Source organism: Bombus bifarius, unplaced genomic scaffold, assembly GCF_011952205.1.
Source record: "Bombus bifarius isolate JDL3187 unplaced genomic scaffold, Bbif_JDL3187 scf7180000008244, whole genome shotgun sequence".
Classification (NCBI taxonomy): domain Eukaryota; kingdom Metazoa; phylum Arthropoda; class Insecta; order Hymenoptera; family Apidae; genus Bombus; species Bombus bifarius.
This window is the reverse complement of record NW_022884538.1, coordinates 315,725-338,491: the sequence shown is the minus strand read 5'-3', so window position 1 is coordinate 338,491 and position 22,767 is coordinate 315,725. Positions and strand designations below refer to the sequence as shown.

The window sequence follows — 22,767 nt, the reverse complement described above, 5'->3', positions numbered from 1 at the left end:
CAAATATTTCATCTACAATGTTCCGCTTATGTAATAAATCACTCATAAATAGTATTTGAGTGACAAAATTTTTCAGGGCTGATATATTTCGACTGATGTTATATATTGGACATGTTATAAACATTGCATGACAGAAAATTTTATTAAATTCAATAACTAAAAAATTAGGAGTTTATAAAATACATGCGATAATGATAAATACAATTAAATCTTTAATTTTTTGATTACATTACGCAAAAGTTTTGTATATACGTATGTAAAACAATTATCATTATATATGTATATACTATATACGTATATGAATCAATCATTACTATATAAAGAAACATTAGACTATGAAATAAAACGAAGGGAACAGAATATTATTTTTAAATATTTGATTTTATCAAAAAATAAACGATGAATACAATGAATTTACAACAAATTTATTCATTATTCGATACGTGGAAATTTTCGTTATTTTAATTTGTATCATTTACATATGTGTTCATGAACTATATATTTACGTATGTATAATATAAATAAGCATTTCAATTATAAGATATCAATTCAAAATTATAACTTTTTAAATTATCCTACAAAATACATATAACTTAATTCGTAATAACTAATTATCTCGTATCGTAATAATATACTAATTTAATATTATGTTCATAGATATGTATTAAAACAATTAAATTTGTCGGAAATAATTGTATAGAATTGGAAATGTATTTGTACTCATGTGATAATAAGAGTATGATTGTATGACGTTGTGATCATCCGATATTACGTCACCGTTATTCTCCTTTCATTTTCATACCGGCGTTCATTCTATCGTCAAACACGTTCGGTGCACATTTATGCATTACAAGTGATATATTTATTGTGTGAAACTGAATTCTAATTGATCGTGTTCTAAAAATTTATAATTATCAATTACTTCCTCTGGCAGTCGAGAAGTGTATAGTATCATTTTGAAAACGTATGTTTATAAAATAAAATGCGAATTATGTCTTCTATTTCTAGACCATATTTTGCGCGCATTTAAAAAAAAATATTTTGTTAAATATTTATTCTATTTTTGTATCGATAAAACTTCTTCATAACGTGATGATTATATACACGGAATGTCGATAATCCCAATCAAGTAATCAAAATTAATCAATCATAATAATATATTACAATACAATATTAATATCGACATTATATAATATTTAACAAACTAAATTGTTTTAGTCGAGAATTAATTTTTCCAATAATACTACTTAGTATTAATGAAACCTAATCAATCTTAATAATTAGATTTAAGAATATTTGACTTTTAGAAATTTGATGTACAACTTTTACGTTCGCGACAAAGATAAAAATAAAAAAGAATTCCGGTTGAAAATAATCTAGAGCATAAATTTTCATGGTTTTATTTTCGGTAATCGTGGAAACTAGATTTAAATAAAGATATTGGTACGGCTTCTTGTCCTCGTTCGTAATTCCCGTACTCTCTATTCTCTATATAGAACTCACGCACGCACAAATACCATCTCGTTTATACTTAGGGTTCATAGTACTGTTATACCGCCCCTGATTGCATACTGAAACGCATGCAATGCGCAGAGTATCCACAAGTATCGTGGCCAGCGTTTGCTACGTTAGCCATTTAGTAGTACATGGCACTAGCATAGAATGTGAAATTTCTCTAAATATTTTTACAAATTTGTTTCTTAAATTTTGCTGTAAAAGTTACACGGAGAAACCTAACAGACCTTACGAGTTTATTAAATTTTTGGCGGAACTCTTCGATTTTTCGTCATATCCTATTCCTTATTGTATTAGTCTACCATCGTGTGTACAGAAATTAGGGCGTGAAGAGGTTCGTTCCGTTCAATTGGAATTTACAAAAGTTTAAAAAGAGAATACATGATAAGATAGACAGTATACATAACGATGAATTCTAGAAAGTCCAATGAATAAGTTACTTATTTCTACACGATTATCATATGATTAAATTGTTAATTACGCTATAAATATTGTATTTTTGATTCGTTGTTTCTGGTTATATTTTGTTTTCTGTATTCTCCTTTTTTAACCTTCGAACACAGTTTAGCAACATGCTAGTGCTTTACAGGCATTAAATCTATACTTCTAAAATTTTCTTAAATAATAATATGAAATAACATCAAACATGACTAGCTCAGAAATTATTCGGCACACCTCTAATTATTCCTTGGAGATTATACGAGTATTCATGAATATTTTATAAACATAGTGATTTGTAATCTAAAGTTATAGTAATGGTATTGACCAATAATTTTAATGTAACTAATGAAAACCAGGTAAACTTTTGTCAATTTCTGTGTAGATTATTAACTCATATCTATAAATTAATATTATTAAAAATACAGTAGTGCTTATGAAAGTGAATTCGAATAGTGCTATTTTTAATTTTGATATTACAGTTTTACAAAGTATTATCAGAAGTATGTGCAAATATATTTTTATTTAGTTCAGATAGAATATTAATGTACATACGATTCTGTGACTTTTGTTAAAATTCATACTTATCTTTTGTTACACACAGATGTAAAATATAACATATATCATTTATGTAACATTTTACATCACTAATGGCAATAATAAGATGTACACGTGATCTATTTATTAACAATAGGATCAATAAAAATTGGCATATTTCTGTTCAATAGGTTTTGTATGGACCTAACACTGAAAGAATAAAAAATGTCTAGAAAGCGTGCTAGAGAAGAAACTATGTTGAATTCTACAACTTATTTAAATATTCAAAATGGAGAGGATGCATCTTGCTCCAAGAAAGATTCGCCTGTTTATCCTGTAAGTACTACTTAATTCTTATAATTACTTATAATCAAAATTTGTTGAAAGTGTACTTGTTCAATAAGGAAGATACAATCTGTTTGTACTACGTTATCATTTAATTGATATTTTACCGATTTAATATAATGTTTATTATATTCAAGATTTTATATTAATATATATATATATATATATGAAATACATATCTCATATACCTATGTGCTAGTTACACATGTACATGCGAATAAAGTTTACATACAAATTCTGCTGGGGCTATGGGATTATCTTTAATCATGAAGAGATAATATAGAAGCAAAAATTATTTATGATAATGGTATGACATTATGCAAGATCATAAGCATATCTATCTTAATATAATACCATGAATACTTGATTCTTTAAATAGTCTTATCGAAATACTTCATGAACAAGTATGTGAACATAGGTTCTGAAACATATTCTCTGTACTGAAATATTTAGCAGACAGTATGTCAACATTAAATTCAATGCAAATCTATTTTTTTAATATATGAAAAAGTTTTATATATATTTTAAAAAGTATTTTAATCTCCTAATAGAAACATCAAGATCTTTAAAATAATCTGTATTTAAAGAAATTTAACAGGTAGATTATACATATATATACATATCTGACAAATAAATTCACTCGTATTGTTCTTTTATGGAAAATTTATTTTTCATAATATTAACAGCTAGTGACAATGACTTGGGGGACCAACAGGAATTCAAATAATGAGTCAGGTCAATTTTCGCTGAAAAAGTATAATAGCGAAATTTCTGTTTCCCACAAAGAACTTCCAGTGAGTCAAACATTTTTTTTTTTTTTAATAATTTTTATGTTAATATATGTAATACAATTAAATTTTTATTTTTTATTTTGTTTCTAAAAATAAATACAAGTATTTTGTCTTCATTATTATTAAAATCAAACAAATTAAAGATCTATGATTAAGTAGGCTTTTGTTACTTATTATATTCAACTTTTCAAAAACGTAATTGAAATAATGTTTTTAATAAATTTCTATGAATTTTTCTTGATTATATATATATCTATATCCCTTTTTTTGTTGTTTCATACCTCACTTTCATTTTTATTGTATAATTTACATTGTATTGAATTTATTGCAGTCAATTTGTAAGGAGGCTCCCTTTAGTGATGATCCAGAAGCACTTGCCGAAAGAAATGCATGTGATTATAATATTCGTATTACATTGAAAATGGCAAGAAGTAGTAAAGGTTAGTAGAAATGAATTAGATATTTGTGAAATTAGGTAATAGGAATTTTTGAATAATACATATAATGCTAATAATCTGTAATAATATAGCCCCTAGGAAAATCAGAGTCTATGCAGATGGTATTTATGACCTATTTCATCAAGGGCATGCACGACAACTTTTACAAGCAAAAAATATTTTCCCTAATGTGTATCTTATTGTGGGAGGTAAAGAAATAAATTTCAAAATTTTGAGATGTAACATGAACTTTGCATAACATTAATAAAAACAATTTTTATTATTTTAGTTTGTAATGATCAGTTAACACATAGTAAAAAGGGAAGGACAGTTATGACAGATGTTGAGAGATATGATGCAGTAAGACATTGTCGTTATGTAGATGAGGTGGTTAGGGATGCACCTTGGGAACTGGATGATGAATTTCTTACAAAACATAAAGTAAAATTAACTGTAAATTATTTTTTTAAAAACATGTTTGTCGAATGTTAAAATAGTTCAACATTTAACATTTTTCAGATTGACTTTGTTGCTCATGATGATATACCTTATATGACAGATGATAGTACAGATGTTTATGCAGGCCTGAAAGCTAAAGGTATGTTTGTGGCTACGCAAAGAACAGAAGGAGTATCAACGTCAGATATTGTTGCAAGAATAGTTAAAGATTATGACATTTATGTAAGAAGAAATCTTGCGCGAGGCTACAGTGCCAAAGAACTTAATGTTTCTTTTCTCAATGCAAGTATATATTTTTTAAACGCAATATCTTTTTTAAGCAATGATATTTCATCGAATAAGTTATATATTTACAGGAAAAGAAATTCCGCTTACAAAATAAGTTTGATGATTTAAAAGATAAAGGTAAACGGGTGATGGAGAATATTGGCGAAAAACGTATGGATATGATTAGCAAATGGGAAGAAAAGTCTCGAGACTTTATTGATGCTTTTCTACTCTTGTTTGGAAGAGAAGGTAGATTGGTGGGTAGTATTTATGGATTAATTATTTTGATAATTACTTTGTACTCAGTATTAATGATATACTGTGAGATATGCATTATAGAGTTATATCCATTATAAAAGAATAAATAATATTTAAATTAACTGATATATAATTACTCTTTTTAACCTAAATTGTTCATAAGGCTTTTTTCAATGCAGTATGTGCATAAGTATAGAGGAAAATATCTTCTTTGTACATCTGTAGTTTATATACAATGGTGTCATATATATGTATTTAATCTAATGTTTTTTGTTTATTCTTAGAATAAGAAACTACGAATCGTACAAATTTTAATGAATTTCTAATTTCTTTTTTTTTGCAGTCAACGATTTGGAATGAAAGCAAAGGACGTTTGATGCAAGCATTATCTCCTCCTGCAAGCCCAAAAAGAGATGGTAGTCCGAATGGCAGTAATAGCAGCAATAATGATGAAGATCAGACAAGGTACATCACAGCATTCGAGTCAATTGACTAACATGCAACACCACTTCATTCTGTACTGCTTCTATATGAAAACCTTCAATACTTCACACCATCCATTTGCAGCATGTTATGTTAGTATATAATTTCACTGTTAAATACATTAGATAAATTTTAAGCAATAACACACAATTTAACCAATGCTTGTTGTAAAAAAATGTGTTTTACTTTCTTCCTTTTCTCTGTGTACATAATATATCTATAGATCATAACTTGTCTGGTATTATCACAAATATTTTTTTTGAGTACGTGGTAAATATTAAATATGGAAATGTTATTTACTTAATGATTAATCCAAACTAATGTAATTAATTTATATGATTTATGTTGCAGTCCACCACCAAAAAAGACTGGCCGTTTTGAATATTCACAGAGTAACTATTATTTAAGCGATGATTACAGCGATGATGAAGAAGAAAATTTGCAATCCAAATGATAATCCTTTTTTTCAAAAACACATTCTTTATTTTGACCAAAAATATCGTGCAATCTCCCCAAAAATGTTTAAGGATATTTTATTGCGTCTATGTGATTTGAAAATATGGATTATAATATTATGCTTAATAGTATTTTTATGGTATGATTTCATACTATATACGATATAAAATTATCTGTTATAATGTTTTCATTCAATCCAGCTATGGATTATTATATATTAATTAAATTATATATATGCACGAATATTGAGAAATCATACAGATAACTTAAAACATTCGTTGCAACTATTCTTGAGAGTTTCGTTATTGTTGTATTATTAGTAAGTTCCTATATTCTGAACGATACTTCATCATTCATTTTGAGTTTCATGCTATATAAGAACTACTAACAGTCAAAAGACATATTTTCACCTCGTGCAAAAAAATATGTGGTTCAAATATTCTGTCAACAATTTTTAATAATTTTCAATTCTTTTGTTACTAATTTTATATAACATTTTTTATACATGTTACCTCATAATTAATTACTTATGTACTATACATTTGCAGTGAGTACCTTCGCTGTAATTAGTATTAAATCATATTTTTATTGAACATACTTAGTGTTGTTTATAAAAAGTTAGTCTATATGAAATTAATATTTATTTATATCATAAACCTTATATTATTAGTAGAATGCCAGTAAGAAAATATGAAGAAAATGAAGAACTTGAATATGAACTTAATTTGTTGTATTAAGGGTATTAAAGAATTTGAATAGGATTATACAAATTCAAATATATTAATTTTATAAATAATTGTTCTTGTTTAATCAAAGAATATTTATAAAGAAAGATGCAAATCTGCAATTTATTTTTAATAGTAAATATGTAGTAAGATTTCGATAAAAATCAATGAATAAAAACTAATCAAAATGAATATAGGATTTTAATTTGAATAAGAATATACCACATAGAAATCATTTTGAAGATGGTGCTTTTATTTGGATATATCCAGATATAATAACCCTGGAATGGTACAACCACTTTTATATTTTTAAACCATAACGTAGTTTTATAATATTCTTATATTTATGAAATATTTGAATAAAATATTTTTTTAATATATAAATGAAATATATGATAAAGATATTTATTCTTATTTTCGGTATGTAGCATCCACAATAAAGTAATTTTTAACATGCAAATTAGGAAGTTTGTTAATAGCATATAGTTCCAGGGGTAAAATATGTATTAGATGGATTTTAGATATAAATTTGGAATTTAACATGAAATGTATGAAAGATTTAAAAAACAAGAGATGTATATAAATTCGTATACATTGAAGCGCTTCTGTTTCTTAAAGAAGTACCAATCGTGCCTGAGTTTGACACCTTTTATTTAAATGCATATAAAATAGTACATCACAAGTATGTCACAGAAGATTTTTAAGTATGTTAAATGTTTGCTTCCCAATGTAACTGATGCATAAATTAGTAACATGTAATGATATGTGATAAGATGTAGCATACTTTCGATATCTTTTTTTAACGAATACATTCAAGAATGATTCGACACGCACAGTTTTACGATCGATAAAATGAATTTATGTAATTTCGACGGTTCATTTTAATTTTTTGAAACGAAAATCTAGTATCCACATTGACAGAAATTATATTTACTTAAATGAAGATGCAAGATGTAGTAATGTTCCATATTATTTCTATAACAGAAAAAGTAAAAGTTGTTCAATGAAACATTACAAGTTGTAAGTTAAATCGAATAATACTAATTAACTATATAATATATAATTGTAAGTTTTGTATATTAGTATATATATAGATTGCTATATTGTTTAAAGATTTGTCTGATTCCAGCACTTGTATTTTTCTTTTATCCTTTAATATAAATACGTCGCAATACTCTAATTCATGGAAAAGGTAATATACATGTTAATTATATATGTATAAATGTATATTACAATATAATGTATTTATATCTAGAATAGTAAAAGAGATAAATAAAAGATAATATTTTTTATCTACATGATGACATGCACATAGATACGATGATACAACGTATGAATGTGGAAGAGCGAAGAATTTCCATGAGAGATCCGTGTCAGGTGACAGTGAATTAAACGGAAGTTATCGATAGTAGGATTGATTATCTGATTCTTAGAATGCACGTGTAGATTGATATGCACGAGGCCACATAAAGATTTGGTATTGCATAAATGTGTGAATGAAGGTAGTTAATGGTAGGAAGAGGAAACTGAATCTAGCGACGGATATCATTATACTTTTATTTATTTTATTTTATTCTATTTTATTAACATGTTAACTACTTCGGCGAACATTGAGGGCGCACGTTTTAATACATTTCTTAGAATGATTTCATAAGATAAAATCAAAGAACTGAAAGATTATCAACAATGTGAATGATTTAGATAACATTGTCAGAGAAAAGTGTGCAAATACAATATAACATTTTGCATAAATTATATGTTATGGTGCAGTATATTTTAATCTATTGCGTATACTAGCGCAAAACATATGAAAATTGCGTGGTAACACTATTTTACTATTACACAAAACTTTTACGTATTTTACGAAAAAAGGCACATGATCTCTGTCATCTTACTTACACGTACATATATATCATAAATGATAAAATGATAATAGGTCATTAATTGTATTGACTATTTTGTATTGTGTCGATCATTTTTTGTATGTTATTTCTTTGAATATTGCTTTTGAGTCGCTATAATTACAGTTAATCGTTATAGTTTTACTGTTTCAGAAGTTTAAACGCTTGAAAAATGGTAGCGTAAATTTGTCAATGCTACCATCCATTTGGAAAGAAATCTAATAATGCCATAATCTAAATTACTTTTAATTTTGCAACATTTTCTTTGTTAAATTGGAATTTATATTGCGCCCTTGTCAAATTAAACATTATATAATTTACAATTTGCTATTATTTGTGCAATTTAAGAATGCGGTAGTAAAAAAATAATTGGTATTACGCGATACGCAGTGATATATAGAGATCTAGTATAATCATCAACTTCATACTAATATCAGCAGTGTTAACAGCGCGTGTTGTCTTTAGCTGATAGTTATTGTTAGTTTTCAATATTTAAAATTGCGAAATGTTCTTACACCACTGCTTCCCATCTTAGGTTCTTTTATATACGTAATCCTTTCTGAACCTTATAAATCATAGTTTAATACCGCACTGAAATTTCATTTCAATTTGAACTTATCAATCCCTTTGTAAGAGATAAGGCGAATTTTGCATAGCAATCTGAAGTGAGTGAAATTTATTGTGCGTCCTCGTTACAGGAAGGAAAAGAGAAACAGAATCTCGGCAATCAGTGAGTAATAGATGCGAGAAGAATGTCGAGCGAGAAACGGTGATAAGTAGCAAAATCACGGCACTACTGATAATTACGTTTCTGTGCCACTTCATGACACTTGCGAATTTAGCAGAAGAACCGTGGATTATTCGACTGTTATATTCATAATGGATTTTAAATAAATGCTGATGGTAAAAAGTGTCGTTTGGTGCCAATATCCAAATATATATACATATGCTTATACATGTATACGTATACATATATAGATCTGAGGAATCTTATGTACTGTAGGGTCCGTGAAAATAATACACCTGAGGGAACCCTGTTCAGGATTTGAACTTGTGTTTTGTCTATAAGATTCAAGGGCGCTATATGCTGTGCCATCAAGCTCTGCTCTTCTTTATTTTTCCGGGTCCTTTTTCTCACTGGATTCGCTCGTAGCCCGTAGGAGGCGCTCTCAATGATCAGTACGAAGAAGAGCGTACGAGAAGAACGATGTTGTAACTAACGGCCAAAATGGAAGAGCAAAGTGTTCACAGCAGTATCAGTGATATAAATAGTGAAGAGGCAGTTAGAAGCGAGCGTAAGTTCGCTAATATTTTTATCTTTACTATTATGTTTAGCTATTGATCTACATTGTTAATCGTTGCATATACCATAGGCACCTGTATGGACTAACCCTACCTCACTCTTTATCAAAACTCACGCGACAATGCTTGTGTCTTATATCTGTCACTCATTCTGATCCATAGATAAATCGACGTATCATATCCTCTACTTCTCTTATACACTTTTACATTGTGTTTTGAATTTTACGCGGGATGAATGTCAACGGTTTCTTATAAAATTGGCCTTGACTTATTCTCCAAAATTACGTCAGAAATTTGGTAGTCCGAAATGTCTTTATGAGCTTCCCTACAGTTCGTTATATACTTGTTTTGAATTTAATTATCTTTAATATTTATCTTCGTGTCATTTTAAGGTTAAAATCATCTGCTGTCATCTAAGATACATTATTTATTATACATTACATCTTACGAATTATTTTCATTATTTACTAATAGAATATATAGACACATATTTGAAAGCAATATCGTTTAAAAATATTTTGATTAAACTTATGTTATCAGTCAGTGATTGTTTGTTAAATAAATGAAGAATTTAATTTTTACATATTAAATACCATTTTCATTGTTTACTAGTACAATTATTTATATTTTACTTATTCTACGAAACTTTAGTTATATTCACTTCATTTTTAATATTTTTTATTATTAATTATATGGATAAATAATAAATAACTAAATAAAATTCTCTTTATTATTATTTAATAACAGAATTATTTGAGACATTTTTCAAAATGAAATCATCAAAAGTATTTCAGTACATCTTTTCCAAGTATTTCTTCTGTACCAGTAGTTTATAGATATAGGAAAAATATTTACGCTTTGCATTTTCTAGTCATATTTCTTGTATAGGATTAGCCATTATTTACATACAATTATTTGTGGTTCTATTGTAATATAATATAGGATAATAGGGGTTGGCATTATATGAAATGAGATTAGGCATGAGACAATAGGGGTTTATTGCACCTCTTACCTATGGGTACAGAAGCCATTAATATTTATTGCCCTTTCTGTGTATTTATTGCATTTAGGATTCATACACACATAAATTTAGGTATTTGTAGCTATAATCACTGTGTGTTTTGACTTTAGGTCTTTAAAATATTTTAAACAGTGAAATTATTGTCGAATTATAAACAAATAAATAATAATCAATAATATCATATTAATAATTTAAATTTCATAAAAATAATTACTTCTTTCTTAGTTTTCCTAGTTTTCTTAATTTGAATTATTTTATTCATAATACATTTTGTAACTGAAAATAAATTTTTTAAATTTAAAAATAAATTTTTTAAATTTAAATTATTGATTTTGTTATGTAAATGATGAAATATTTGTAAAATATTAAACCTTGACCCAAAATGTTATTGGTAGCATTGTTTCATTAAATTTTACTAATGATAGCTGGAAATTTGTTTAAATTTCAGCTCTGATTATACCACGTAAGAAAAGGATATGCTTGATTGGTGCAGCTGGTGATGATCCTGCACTTGGTGCTGCTGCTCAGCAGTTTAGCGTACCTGTTCTCAAATCTGAAACTGGTTTAGAACATGTAGAAGATACATCATATTGTACTTACTTTATATTAAAGAAGTTCGAGGGACCTGAATATGATGCTCTTCATAAAAGTGCACATAGGTTTGTCATATTTAATTTCATATAATTTGTAACATGTTGAAACATAATCAAAAGAATCTGACTTTTGGTTGGTTTAATTTAACACGTTGTAGAATATTGGGACCAACAGCACTTCTGCAGTTGGCAGAAAAAAAGGACTCATTACCTAGTATTACTAGACCAATGTATACACAAGCCATGGTAGGCACAGTAGTAGTGTTTACTGGATTTAGGAAAAAGGATGAATTGGTTAGTTTCATCTTATTAATTGATATAATGTAGGTTATGATCTACATATTACGATAATAGAAATATTATGATGTTAATTTTTAATATCATAGACCAAGTTGATTAATATGATTCACAATATGGGTGGAAGTATTAGGAAAGAAATGGGTGCAAAGGTGACGCATCTCATTGCTAATTGTTGTGGTGGAGATAAGTATAGATATGCCGTTACATTTCGGGTCCCTATTATGTCTATGGAGTGGGTGACAGCATTATGGAATGCCAAAGACGATATTTCCAGTTATGGAAATAATGAAGAACTGGTAATAATTATATTAATAACTATATTCAAATATTTTACTGTCCATTTCTTACTATCTATTTTTGCCAATGACGTTGGTACATTTAATATATATAACATTTAATATACGATATAATTATTTTTGTGCAGATTACAACTTATAAGCTAAAACCATTTTTCGGTGCAAAAGTATGTTTCTTTGGTTTTCCTGATGAAGAGAAACGTCATATGTGTGAGGTTTTACAACAACAAGGAGGTGAATCTACAGAAATTGATGATCCAAATTGCACACATGTGGTAAGTTTATACAATACAATATTTTACATATTTCATAAAGTATAAAATATGTAAAACAAACATATGTAATACATCCTTTAGGTAACAGATTTAGGAAGTCATCAGTACAAGAAATCAAACAATACTTTTGACACGCTGCCATATACTAAAAATCCTAATTGTATTCCATATCCTTATTTAAAAACAAAACCATTTTCCTTCACTTTTTATAATCCATACACTGATACCATTCCTAACACAAAACTGATAAATTCTTTCCATGTTAATAATACAAATTTAACCAAAAAACTGAGTACGAGACACTTTTCACATTGTTTCTGTTCTTATGTTCCTCAACATTTTGAACTTAAAGAAAATAAGTGTGCTTATTCTATATTAAATGATATTAGTCAGGATTCAGCAATTTGTATGGATGATAATTTATATGATTACCCAAGTTTGTCAGATGAATCTTTTATGTCTGAGTTTTCTATAGGACGAGCTGATTCTGGTGTTAGTATGTCTAATGTAATACAAACAAATGACGTTAATGCATTACAAGAAAGCAATTTCCCTGTTACATCTACTATGTTGGATATGCATTCTATGTCTTTATCTTCATCATCTTCATTTCTATGTAATGATAAAAGAATTAAGAACAATATGTTTAATGCTTTTTCTAATTATAACACTGGTAATAAAAATGTGTGCACTCAACAAGGGTTATATAATTTTAACTCTTCTACATTATGTAAAAAGAAGGTTACTCAACATGTAAACAAGCAGTATTCTACTAGAAAAACTAATTTGTTACAGTTTTGTAAGAATACACAGTGTGCACGAAATTCCTTCTTTTTTAACAAAAAGATTATATCTCCTAAACGGTATATCAAGTGGCGAAAAGCTAAATCTTGTATTACAATTCATAAAATTTGTTCTCTGGAAAAATTTAAATTAAAAAGAATGCATTCTCATCCTAATTTATTAAGACAACATGATTTAGAACTTAATGATTCTCTTTTGTATGATTCATCTATGCCAATGACAAAAAACAAAGGTTTTTTGAGTACATGTAAACTGAACTCTTCCATTTTGTCAAAACTTAGTCATTTAAATTTTTCTCCAATGCTTAAACAGTATGTGGTTATTAATCCATGCAAGCAAATTCCAGAAATTCATCAACAGCAAAAATATACTCCTTTACCTAGTCCCCTGCCCATCCCTGCTAAGGTAGCAAAATTATCAACTTCTGAATATGGCTCAAGAAGTTCTTTTGCATCAGATGAAAGTTATTTAAATATGTCTTCTAAAAGTCACATTCTGAAAGATGATCATATAAAATTGGACAAACAGAAGGACAAACCATTATCTTTGGTACTTTTATTTTTTTAATGGGTATTATGTTAAATTATGGAATAACTTGCTCCACTAAATGACAAGTTGTAGACATGTAGGGATGAGGTTATTAGGGTATTTTAACACTAAATAAAAACTTATAATTAGCAAGAATAGAAATTGTTAATTTTAGAGAAATTATTTATGAATGTTTTGTTATATATAGTACTAGGATGTAGTAATTTAAGTATAGAGAATTGTTATTTTTGTGTTGTTTTTGTGATGTATTAGAGTGTGTTCCTTTAATCTGTAGTAATAACGAATTGCATAATTGGTATTTCGTCCTTTATAAATGTTTAACAATTTATATAGCATATGTCCTTGTTATATTATAAAAGAAATAAATAAAATTTGTGTATTATATGTTTCAATATATATATACGTTATTTGTTTGTATTAATTAGGCATGGTAAATATAAACAGATTAGAATTATAATAAGTTACTATTATCTTAGGTTGTAGATGAATCAAACGTAAATGCATTACCAGATTTAGCTTCTGTGAGAGCACATATCGTAAAAGCAGAGTGGTTTTGGACGTCTGTACAGAATGAGGGTGCAGCTGACGAAAAGGAATATTTATTTGAAGATGTAAGTTCATTAAAATATTTTATATATTTCTCATTCTCAATTATTTATTTTACATTTAGTATTTGGAATCCGTTCTATCACCAACTGTATCAGTTAGACGTGATAGTCAACAAGCTGCTACTCCAAGTACAGCATCTACAAGACGAAAACGTAAACGCTTAGCAGAAACTTTATCTAGTCTGGTTCAAAATGGTGCAGATTCTCCAGCATTGCATAAGAGACGATCCAGCATCAGTGATGCAGGACATTTAAGTGTTAGTGGAAGCTTTCTTGATTGTACAACGAGTCCAGACAAACCATTACTTGATGGTTAGTTGTTTATAAAACATAATTATAGATTTGATAGATGTAGTTTAAAAATATCCTACAACTAACAATTACAATTATTTTAATATTTTTTTTAACAGTCCTACTAAGTACATCTTCCCTTCCTTTGTGGTTCATTTCTTTTGTTAAATAAAGTATTGTATTTTTATATTTCATTTAACACGATTATACTAACAATATACATAATTTAAATATTGATAATACCTAATATGAACCATATGAAGGGGAAGATAATATAAATTTGAATTGTTAATAACTGCCAGATATTCCAGAAGTGGAAGCTGTTAATACAGACACCTCTAGGAAAAATTTATCTCCGCGTCATCAAGTTTTCTTAGAATTAGTACAAACAGAATCTAATTATGTTGGTATTCTCAGTACAATTATGACGGTAAGATCTGTCTCATTATATATTACGCTGAAACAAACAATAAATTAACATTATACATATAATATTACATATTTGTAACATTATTTATGCTTCTAGCTGTTTAAATCTCCACTAGAAGATCTTATAGATACAACTGGCGAGTTATTAAATTGCACAGAAGCTAAAATTATATTTGGCAATTTTCCACCTATTTATGAAGTTCATAAAAAAATGTTGGAAGAACTGAGATACAGCACTACTCATTGGATGGAGGACAATAGTATAGGTAATATATTTCTGAAGTTCGCTCCCGACCTAGTCAAGGCGTATCCACCGTATGTCAACTTCTTCGAAAATACAAAGGAAATGCTCGATCAATGTGATCAAAACAAACCACGATTTCATGCTTTTCTGAAGGTTTGTCAGACGAAACCTGAATGTGGCAGACAAAGTTTAAAGGAACTGTTAATTAAACCAGTACAAAGGTTACCCAGTATTAGTTTGTTATTAAACGGCAAGTATACGTACTTATTAAAGTTATTATCTCTTCTGATCGTTTGTGGCATAGTGTTATCTCATGGTTGATACTTTTATCTAATATTTGATCACTATTAGTCATCATATATTTACGGTTGTCCATTGTAGTCAACACTCTGCCATGCATATGCATTTCATGCGAGTGAATCGAAGTCGACACTCGATTGTAGATTTAGCAATTACCGACTGTAATTGATGCTTATACCGAACGAGTTAAATAATTCAGATAGTAATAAATTTTGCATAGTAATTAATATCTTTACATATTAATGTTTTGCAGATATCCTTAAACATACAAATAAAAATAATCCAGATCATAGCGCTTTGGAGCTATCAATTAGCAGTATTAAAGAAGTTATGACCTATATAAACGAGGATAAAAGAAAAACTGAAGGTCAATTGGTTATGTTTGATATTTTTAACGAAATTGACAACTGTCCACCGCATTTAGTTTCTTCACACCGATCATTTATTGGCAAATGTGATGTGATGGAACTTGGTGAGGGTCTAAGTGGACGTGGGGATCATTTAGTTTTGTTTTTGTTTACCGATACTCTCGAAATATGCAAGAAAAGGTCAAAGGCTTTTAATTCGTTAAAAAGTCCTAATACAGCAAATGGATTGCATACAACTAAACTAAGTCAAGGAAAACCCTATAAACATATTAAGATGTTATCACTTAGTACGATAAAAAAGGTTGTTGATATTCGAGAAACGGATGGTAAGTTTATAACAAACAATATTATAAACTAATAATGAACTAAATTGTGTTTAAATATGTAATAGATATAAATTTCTTATTTTTATTTTTATTGTAATTTTTTTTTATTTTATAAGAAAAACATGATTACAAAATTTATAACACTATCAAATATTTCGTACATGTAAAGATTTATGAAATGTTTGTGAAGAGTTTAAAATGTATATGTCGAATAAAGTAAAATAGAGCAAATATGAAAAATATACTTTTTGTTTTATGTATATTATTTTTAGAATGTCATAAAGTGTTTGCTTTAATGGTGAGAAGTAATCAAGAGTTGAAGGAAAAATTATTTTCATTTACAATTACTGATGAGGAAGTAAATAAGACAAATTATTTACGAACCTTGTGTAGACAAATGGCTAATACAGTGTGTAAAGCTGATGCGGTAAGTTTTAGTATTCATCTTGCTTATATATTATTACTGTTTGCAGCTTATTACTAATAGTATTTTTATTTCTATATTTGCAGGATACGTTCCTGATAAGTCTTGATTCGCATCAACTTGAAATTGATACAAGCGATGTAGCATTAGGAACATTAAGTAAAGCATTTAAGTAAGTAGTTGAAACTTAATTGGTACCTGTCGTATATCGTTAACATCGCATACGATAGTATCTCTCTTATAACTGTAAGTCCGTTTTTTATTGTAAAAAAAATTGAGAGAAATTATATTGTAAATGAAACATTATTTAAGATAAAAACGGTGTTTGTAGATATGATAAAAATAGTACTTACAGTTTTTTGTAGAGAAGCACTTCTAAAAGATGATCTTCTCATATAAATAGATTAAAGAAATTTATTAGATATAAGAATGATAAATATATAATTAATTAGTATTATGCTCCTAGAATAGCTTAGCTTATAATATACTTTTTTGCATTGCTATTAAGTTTTGCTGAACTATAGTCCACATATTCATATAGAATCTTCTTATTATATTCATATTTAGGATATGCTAAAAATAAGATCTTTGCGTGTTCTATATCTGTATTATATGTTATACAAAAATTGGTATGAATCTATTCGATAAAGTAGACATTTTTATAGAAAAAATATGCATATTTGTAAAGGGGAAGATTTATCAGTCGTTCTAAACTGTTTTTCTCCTGTATTGCATGTTAACAAAAAATAATGGGGCGACGACTCGTTTGGTTGCAGGAGCCTATTTCATAATTTTTACCTGGAGTATATGGACCCGTATGTGTTCCTACTCAATAGCATGTGTGAAACCACGTTACATGTCCCACTACCGTCAGTTTTCGCACCAGGCTGATTATCTTTTTTTTTACTCGCTTTGGTCCTTTGTTCCCCGCTTATTTAAATAAATCAATCGCATTCTTTAGTGCAAAAATATAGAAAATTAAATAACTTCACAAAAAATTTCACCAGTTCAAGCATAATATTGAATAATATCAGCCTGTTTAAAATCATTAATATGCGATTAAAATATTTAATATCTATTTATTTGACCCCTCGATGATTTCATATTTTATACGAACATCAGACTTTCTACATGTTGATTAATAAAAGAATAATACATATTAGTGATTACACTGAATGGCATTTTAGCTTTAAATTGTTTGCTATTTATTTGTATGTAATCTCCTTAGGATTTGTAATAGCTTTTATGGTACAACAAAATCCTAAATTACGACAATTGGTAGCACTACTGACTGTGATATAGCGATATCTACGATCGTATGCAGTATTTACGTTTTTCAATAGACATTGAACCAAAGTAAAGATATATTTTATATGACTTTACTAAGTTTACAGTTTCTTAGTTTCCTAAGTTTTGATATACGTAAATTGCTGCATATTAAATTATGTTTTATTAATTATAATATTGGACCAAGAAAGATATATTTTTTAGTGAGTAATGAATCTAAATAGTTGCTATTTATATAGTTAAGTTTCCATTTTTCTTAGTCGTTAAGGGGTTAAATTTTCAGCACCACCTACTTAGTGGTACAAGTTTTAGTATTAATTATGTATCATTAATGAATTATAATTACTTTTTTTATTTTATAAGCCATAAAAGATTTTAATAATGTGGAAAGACTCTGTAACCTCGCAATTAAGCCCTATATTTATTACTCTTACATTTGTAATATAGATTTATAGTTGTGATGTAATACTTTAGCATGAACAGAATAAAAAATTACTTACTATAATTCAATTTTTGCATGCTCATTAGTAACTATTATGGTGTAATATTTACTTGAACTGGTTTATTACGGTTTGGGATTTTATTTAAGTTCGCTAATTCCTTTGTTTGCTTGAAAATTTATTTTCCTCCATTTAATTATATATTAAATATTACTATATTATTGAAAGAAGTCGTTTTAGTTTATGCACTTCAGTAAATTATTAAAGGAAAATAAAATTTCAATATCGCTTTTGTTTTTTGTCCAAATGTTTAAATTTAAATGAGTTTGTAACAACTGTTTTTCTTCAGGTTCGCATCTCGTACTCGGATGAAAGTTGGCAGGGCGTTTAGTTTTAATAAAACTCCAAGCAAATTAAAGAGAGCAATGTCAACAATGATGTCGCCATTCGGATCCACTAACAGCCTTACTCCGGCGAGTCAACAACTTGCACAGATGCGGCTTGCTAGTTGCAACAATATTAACGTTAGTTGACAGTTTATTATCGCATGCATCTTTCTTTATTATATGCTTATGCTATTTCTTTTTTCTTTTCTCCTTATTTACTTTCATTTCACGACAGGAGATTGTTGTCTCTTTCAGATTGATCTGTTCATATTGAAATGAGTTCAGTATATTAATCAAATTTTTTTTATATATATATATAATATTAACGCGTTCAATTTCGAATTGCACGTCCTATTTCTATCGCTTTTATAGAAGTTTGCTTGAATGCATAATTGTAAGATCATTTTGCCGTTTACAATATTTTCTTCTTGTGTATATCTCTATAAAAATATTATGTAAATATCTGATATTATAACATTGAAACAATTTATTTCATCTCTTATTTTCATTATTTTAAGACATTTATGCAGATATTGGAGAAGATTAATTTATTGTATATACAACATAATACATCATTTTCTTATATTCATCTTAATTTGTTGTTCTATTTGGTTTCTTATTTTATGAGATACGTTAATTCATCCATAATGTGTGCGAATTATGTCCTTTTCACGATATTTGTTTTTTACTTATGCGGAAATAACGTTAGTGGATAAATTTGTATACTCTATCACGTAAGTATACCGTATTGCGTTTATTTTATTAAATATTAGCTAAATATTATAATATTGAAGTGCTTACTAATATTCGCTCTAGAATATATAGGAAATATTAATACAATTTAACGTCTCCTCTCGTGAAAGGGAGTAGAGAGGAGGGTTACTAGAATTTTACTTTCAACAGATAAAATTCCTTTTAGGAATGTGACGCCACACAGTGTTTCGACTGGATCAAAATACTTCGTGTCACAAATTAAATAGAGAAACTTAATTTTATGCTATTCATGATTAAGATGATTCTCTTAAAATGGATTCTAGAAAAGCTAAAAATTTATATTTTTATTAAGTTAACTTTGCCCTATTAGAGGCATTTTGTATTAACTGAGATTTTCGTTTTCTTTTTTTCTTTTTTGTTACTGCTTACATATATCTATCACGTGCTATACAGATCAACAAGGCTGGAATCCTTTCTTTTTTCTTTGTTTGGATTTTTTGTAAAATATATTTGCAATGAGAAAAAAGTATGAAGTATTTTTTCTTCATGATACCTACAAACTTGCATGATGTTATTTTTCATATTAAAGTATCTTTCTTATTCTCTATTAGTTTTGCTTCCAGTGTGAATTAAATGTTTAAGTGTTTAAATTGTTTTGTTTATCCAATGTGATTAATGTAAAATCAGTATTGTTTTAATCCCTCCTGGTATTGTATATATGTACAGAAAAATTGTATATATAAATAGGATAAATGGATATTCGTGTGTCTTTCCAGGAGCTGGGTAATGGTGGTTCAGGCTCGCCATCTAGAGATGATGTTCTAGTAGCACCTATGTCGGTTCAGCCGACACGAAAGGCCAAATGCAGTTCCCTCAGTATGGCTTCGTTAAGAAGGTTGTAATTAGTATATCAGAAATGATGCAATTTTTCTTTTTTGCTATCATTGCATAACTATGTTTGATCAACTTGCCTACTGTTTATGTGCCTTAAACTCTCTTCACTTTATGTTTAGTGTTGGAAAACATTTACATATACATATATGCGAGATCCTTATACGTAAATAATATGTCATACATTGGTATGTTCATTCATGAATGTAAAGACTGGATTGAAATTTCTAGTGTTATATATATATATGTTTAGCGCAATGCAAAAATTACCATTACTAAATACAATGCATGTAAATGTGTCGTGGAAATTTCGTCGTTTCAGAAATATTCAAACGGAAATTTATGGATACTTGTTATAATTTACGTAATGGATTGAAATACTCATATTGGTTAAGGCGAGTTTTAAGGCGACCATAATGTATAGCACAATTTGCATATTTTGCAAAAACAGTGCTGCATTTACAATCACTTTGATTCTATGTTCTTCGCTAGTATCCGTGCTTGTAATGTATATATACGTTTTTGTGAAAAGAATTCATTTATATCGTTCGTTGCAGTCCATGCTGTACCAAATGTTCGCCACTGTTCCGTTCTTTAAGGCTAAGATCATTCATAAGTACCTAGTTTTACTTTAAAGTATTGTCAAAATGATACTAATAATTGTGCCTATTTAGTGCCTGTAGCATTAATTAGATGGTTAACATTTATAATGATTTAATATTTAGCTTAACTAATGCATATTTATTTAACAATAGTAGATTTTTATTCTTTACATTTTTATGCTGATTTGCTGCAGGGCAACTTCGCTTGCTACATTTTCCGATTTAGAATACTTTTATCCATTATTTGTCATCAATAATTTTTTTCATCATACTTTTCCACCAACTCGGTTAATAATATTTCGAAATCTTAGCAAATTTATTCGATGTTAGATACAATATGAAATACAAAATTAGAAGCATACTTGACTTTTATTTGTAAGAAAGAGTTAGTGTATTTGTCTAAGCTTTATATATATGTTTCCATACTATAGTCTTTTTGACCTTACTTTATTTATCCTCCAGAAATTGTTCAGAGGAAGTCATGCAGGACAAATCCGATCTTTGAAGGGCATGAGTAGTGTGCAACAATACCATACTTTTTTCTTTGGGATCAGTAAAATGTTTATGTGAAAATATAAAGTATATGAATATCGTTGCAAAGATATATCTTTGCAATATGATTTAAGTATTAATCTTCAAAATTCAGAAAATAGTAAAATGTTCGTACAAAGGGTAAATGCGGAGGAGCACATTTATAAACTTCAGCAAATGAATACAAAATTTGTCATGTGCCAATAGAAAAACCATAAGGAATTTTACAAAAAAGGAATTGTACATTGCCAATTATTCTTTAAGCAATTTTATAACCATATATTAACGATATACGTTACCTAATACCATATTAATCGTTAACTTTAATCTATCATACTTGCATAATTAAAACTCTTGTCTTAGAAGGACAAACGAAATTAAGATAAAGTAAGGGAAAAACATTTATATTTTCAGTGGTATATAACACAAATTTTATTATTATATACATTTTATTAGAATTGAAAGTACGAATATCAATTTTGTGCCATTTAATCTTGTTCTGTAAAATGTACTCAGACCTTATTGCAGTGCCTGAAGATATGTCGTTTTTAAAATTGAAGATAATTCGTCATTTTTAAAATTAAAGAAATGTAATGCTAATCTATTAAATTAATATTAACGATACATTTTTTTTGTTCAACTGCCATGTCTTGTATCATTGCAGTTTTAAACTATGAATATGAATTGTATAACTACGGCTATACTGTCTTTAGTTTATTGTGTTTGCTCTTATCCAATTTAAATCTTTCTGATTGCAGTTTCTTTAAACGATTCATAATGTCGAAATTGAATAAAACTGTACATGATATAATATCACTGGAAATGTAGAAGCTCGAATTTAGAATAACAGTACAGTATAATGTTTTTATCTTTTTCTTTCTAAGAATATAATTGTATTATAATAAACTCAAAAGATGTGGTAAAAGAAAAGTAAGAAACGTATATCAATATATAAATATATATATATATATATATATATATATATATATATATATATATATATATATATATATATATATATATATATATATTGATATATTTTTTTTTTAAACAACAGACTTTAGATTATACATATGTTTATAAAAAGCCATAGTTTATTAGGATTAAATTATTACAGACCTGTCCACCGATAAGACGCTTAATGCTATGAGTTTCCCTCATTCGTAGTAAAGTT

General features: G+C 27.8%; 2 protein-coding genes across 20 annotated transcripts; both read left to right on the top strand.

The window, feature by feature from the left end:
- Positions 1–786: 786 nt before the first annotated feature.
- Positions 787–6,587, top strand: LOC117211817 (choline-phosphate cytidylyltransferase A-like). Of its 8 annotated transcripts, none has more exons than XR_004488353.1 (11): positions 1,601–1,849; positions 2,095–2,312; positions 2,682–2,826; positions 3,522–3,629; positions 3,958–4,066; positions 4,156–4,272; positions 4,353–4,516; positions 4,583–4,804; positions 4,879–5,046; positions 5,391–5,622; positions 5,882–6,587. XR_004488353.1 is itself a non-coding variant. In XM_033456054.1 (11 exons), exons 3-11 carry the CDS (start codon positions 2,716–2,718, stop codon positions 5,982–5,984), a joined length of 1,224 nt encoding a protein of 407 aa, XP_033311945.1. In that variant the 5' UTR covers positions 1,605–1,849; positions 2,095–2,312; positions 2,682–2,715; the 3' UTR covers positions 5,985–6,583. The 8 variants fall into 8 exon arrangements, 7 of the variants coding, with proteins under 7 accessions (XP_033311946.1, XP_033311950.1, XP_033311945.1 ...); XM_033456054.1 differs by having other exon boundaries at positions 1,605–1,849; positions 5,391–5,512; positions 5,882–6,583; XM_033456057.1 differs by having other exon boundaries at positions 1,607–1,849; positions 4,353–4,504; positions 5,391–5,512; positions 5,882–6,583.
- Positions 6,588–8,938: 2,351 nt separating this feature from the next.
- LOC117211816 (protein ECT2) lies at positions 8,939–21,815 on the top strand. Of its 12 annotated transcripts, none has more exons than XM_033456044.1 (18): positions 8,940–9,089; positions 9,311–9,907; positions 11,384–11,594; positions 11,687–11,822; positions 11,915–12,124; positions 12,253–12,399; positions 12,481–13,752; positions 14,229–14,363; positions 14,423–14,672; positions 14,954–15,081; positions 15,178–15,574; positions 15,878–16,318; positions 16,591–16,745; positions 16,829–16,914; positions 17,519–17,611; positions 18,819–18,993; positions 20,346–20,464; positions 21,525–21,567. In XM_033456044.1, exons 2-18 carry the CDS (start codon positions 9,841–9,843, stop codon positions 21,565–21,567), a joined length of 4,065 nt encoding a protein of 1,354 aa, XP_033311935.1. In that variant the 5' UTR covers positions 8,940–9,089; positions 9,311–9,840. The 12 variants fall into 12 exon arrangements, with proteins under 12 accessions (XP_033311941.1, XP_033311935.1, XP_033311934.1 ...); XM_033456043.1 differs by having other exon boundaries at positions 8,940–9,147; XM_033456040.1 differs by having other exon boundaries at positions 8,940–9,241.
- The last annotated feature ends 952 nt before the right edge of the window (positions 21,816–22,767 follow it).

Coding starts and splice junctions, on each gene's coding strand:
- LOC117211817 (XM_033456055.1), top strand. CDS start 2,716: ATGTCTAGAAAGCGTGCTAGAGAAGAAACTATGTTGAATTCTACAACT. Junction 2,827..3,521: donor AAGATTCGCCTGTTTATCCT/GTAAGTACTACT, acceptor TAATATTAACAG/CTAGTGACAATGACTTGGGG. Junction 4,517..4,582: donor AACATAAAGTAAAATTAACT/GTAAATTATTTT, acceptor AACATTTTTCAG/ATTGACTTTGTTGCTCATGA.
- LOC117211816 (XM_033456045.1), top strand. CDS start 9,841: ATGGAAGAGCAAAGTGTTCACAGCAGTATCAGTGATATAAATAGTGAA. Junction 13,753..14,228: donor AGGACAAACCATTATCTTTG/GTACTTTTATTT, acceptor CTATTATCTTAG/GTTGTAGATGAATCAAACGT. Junction 15,575..15,877: donor TATTAGTTTGTTATTAAACG/GCAAGTATACGT, acceptor AATGTTTTGCAG/ATATCCTTAAACATACAAAT.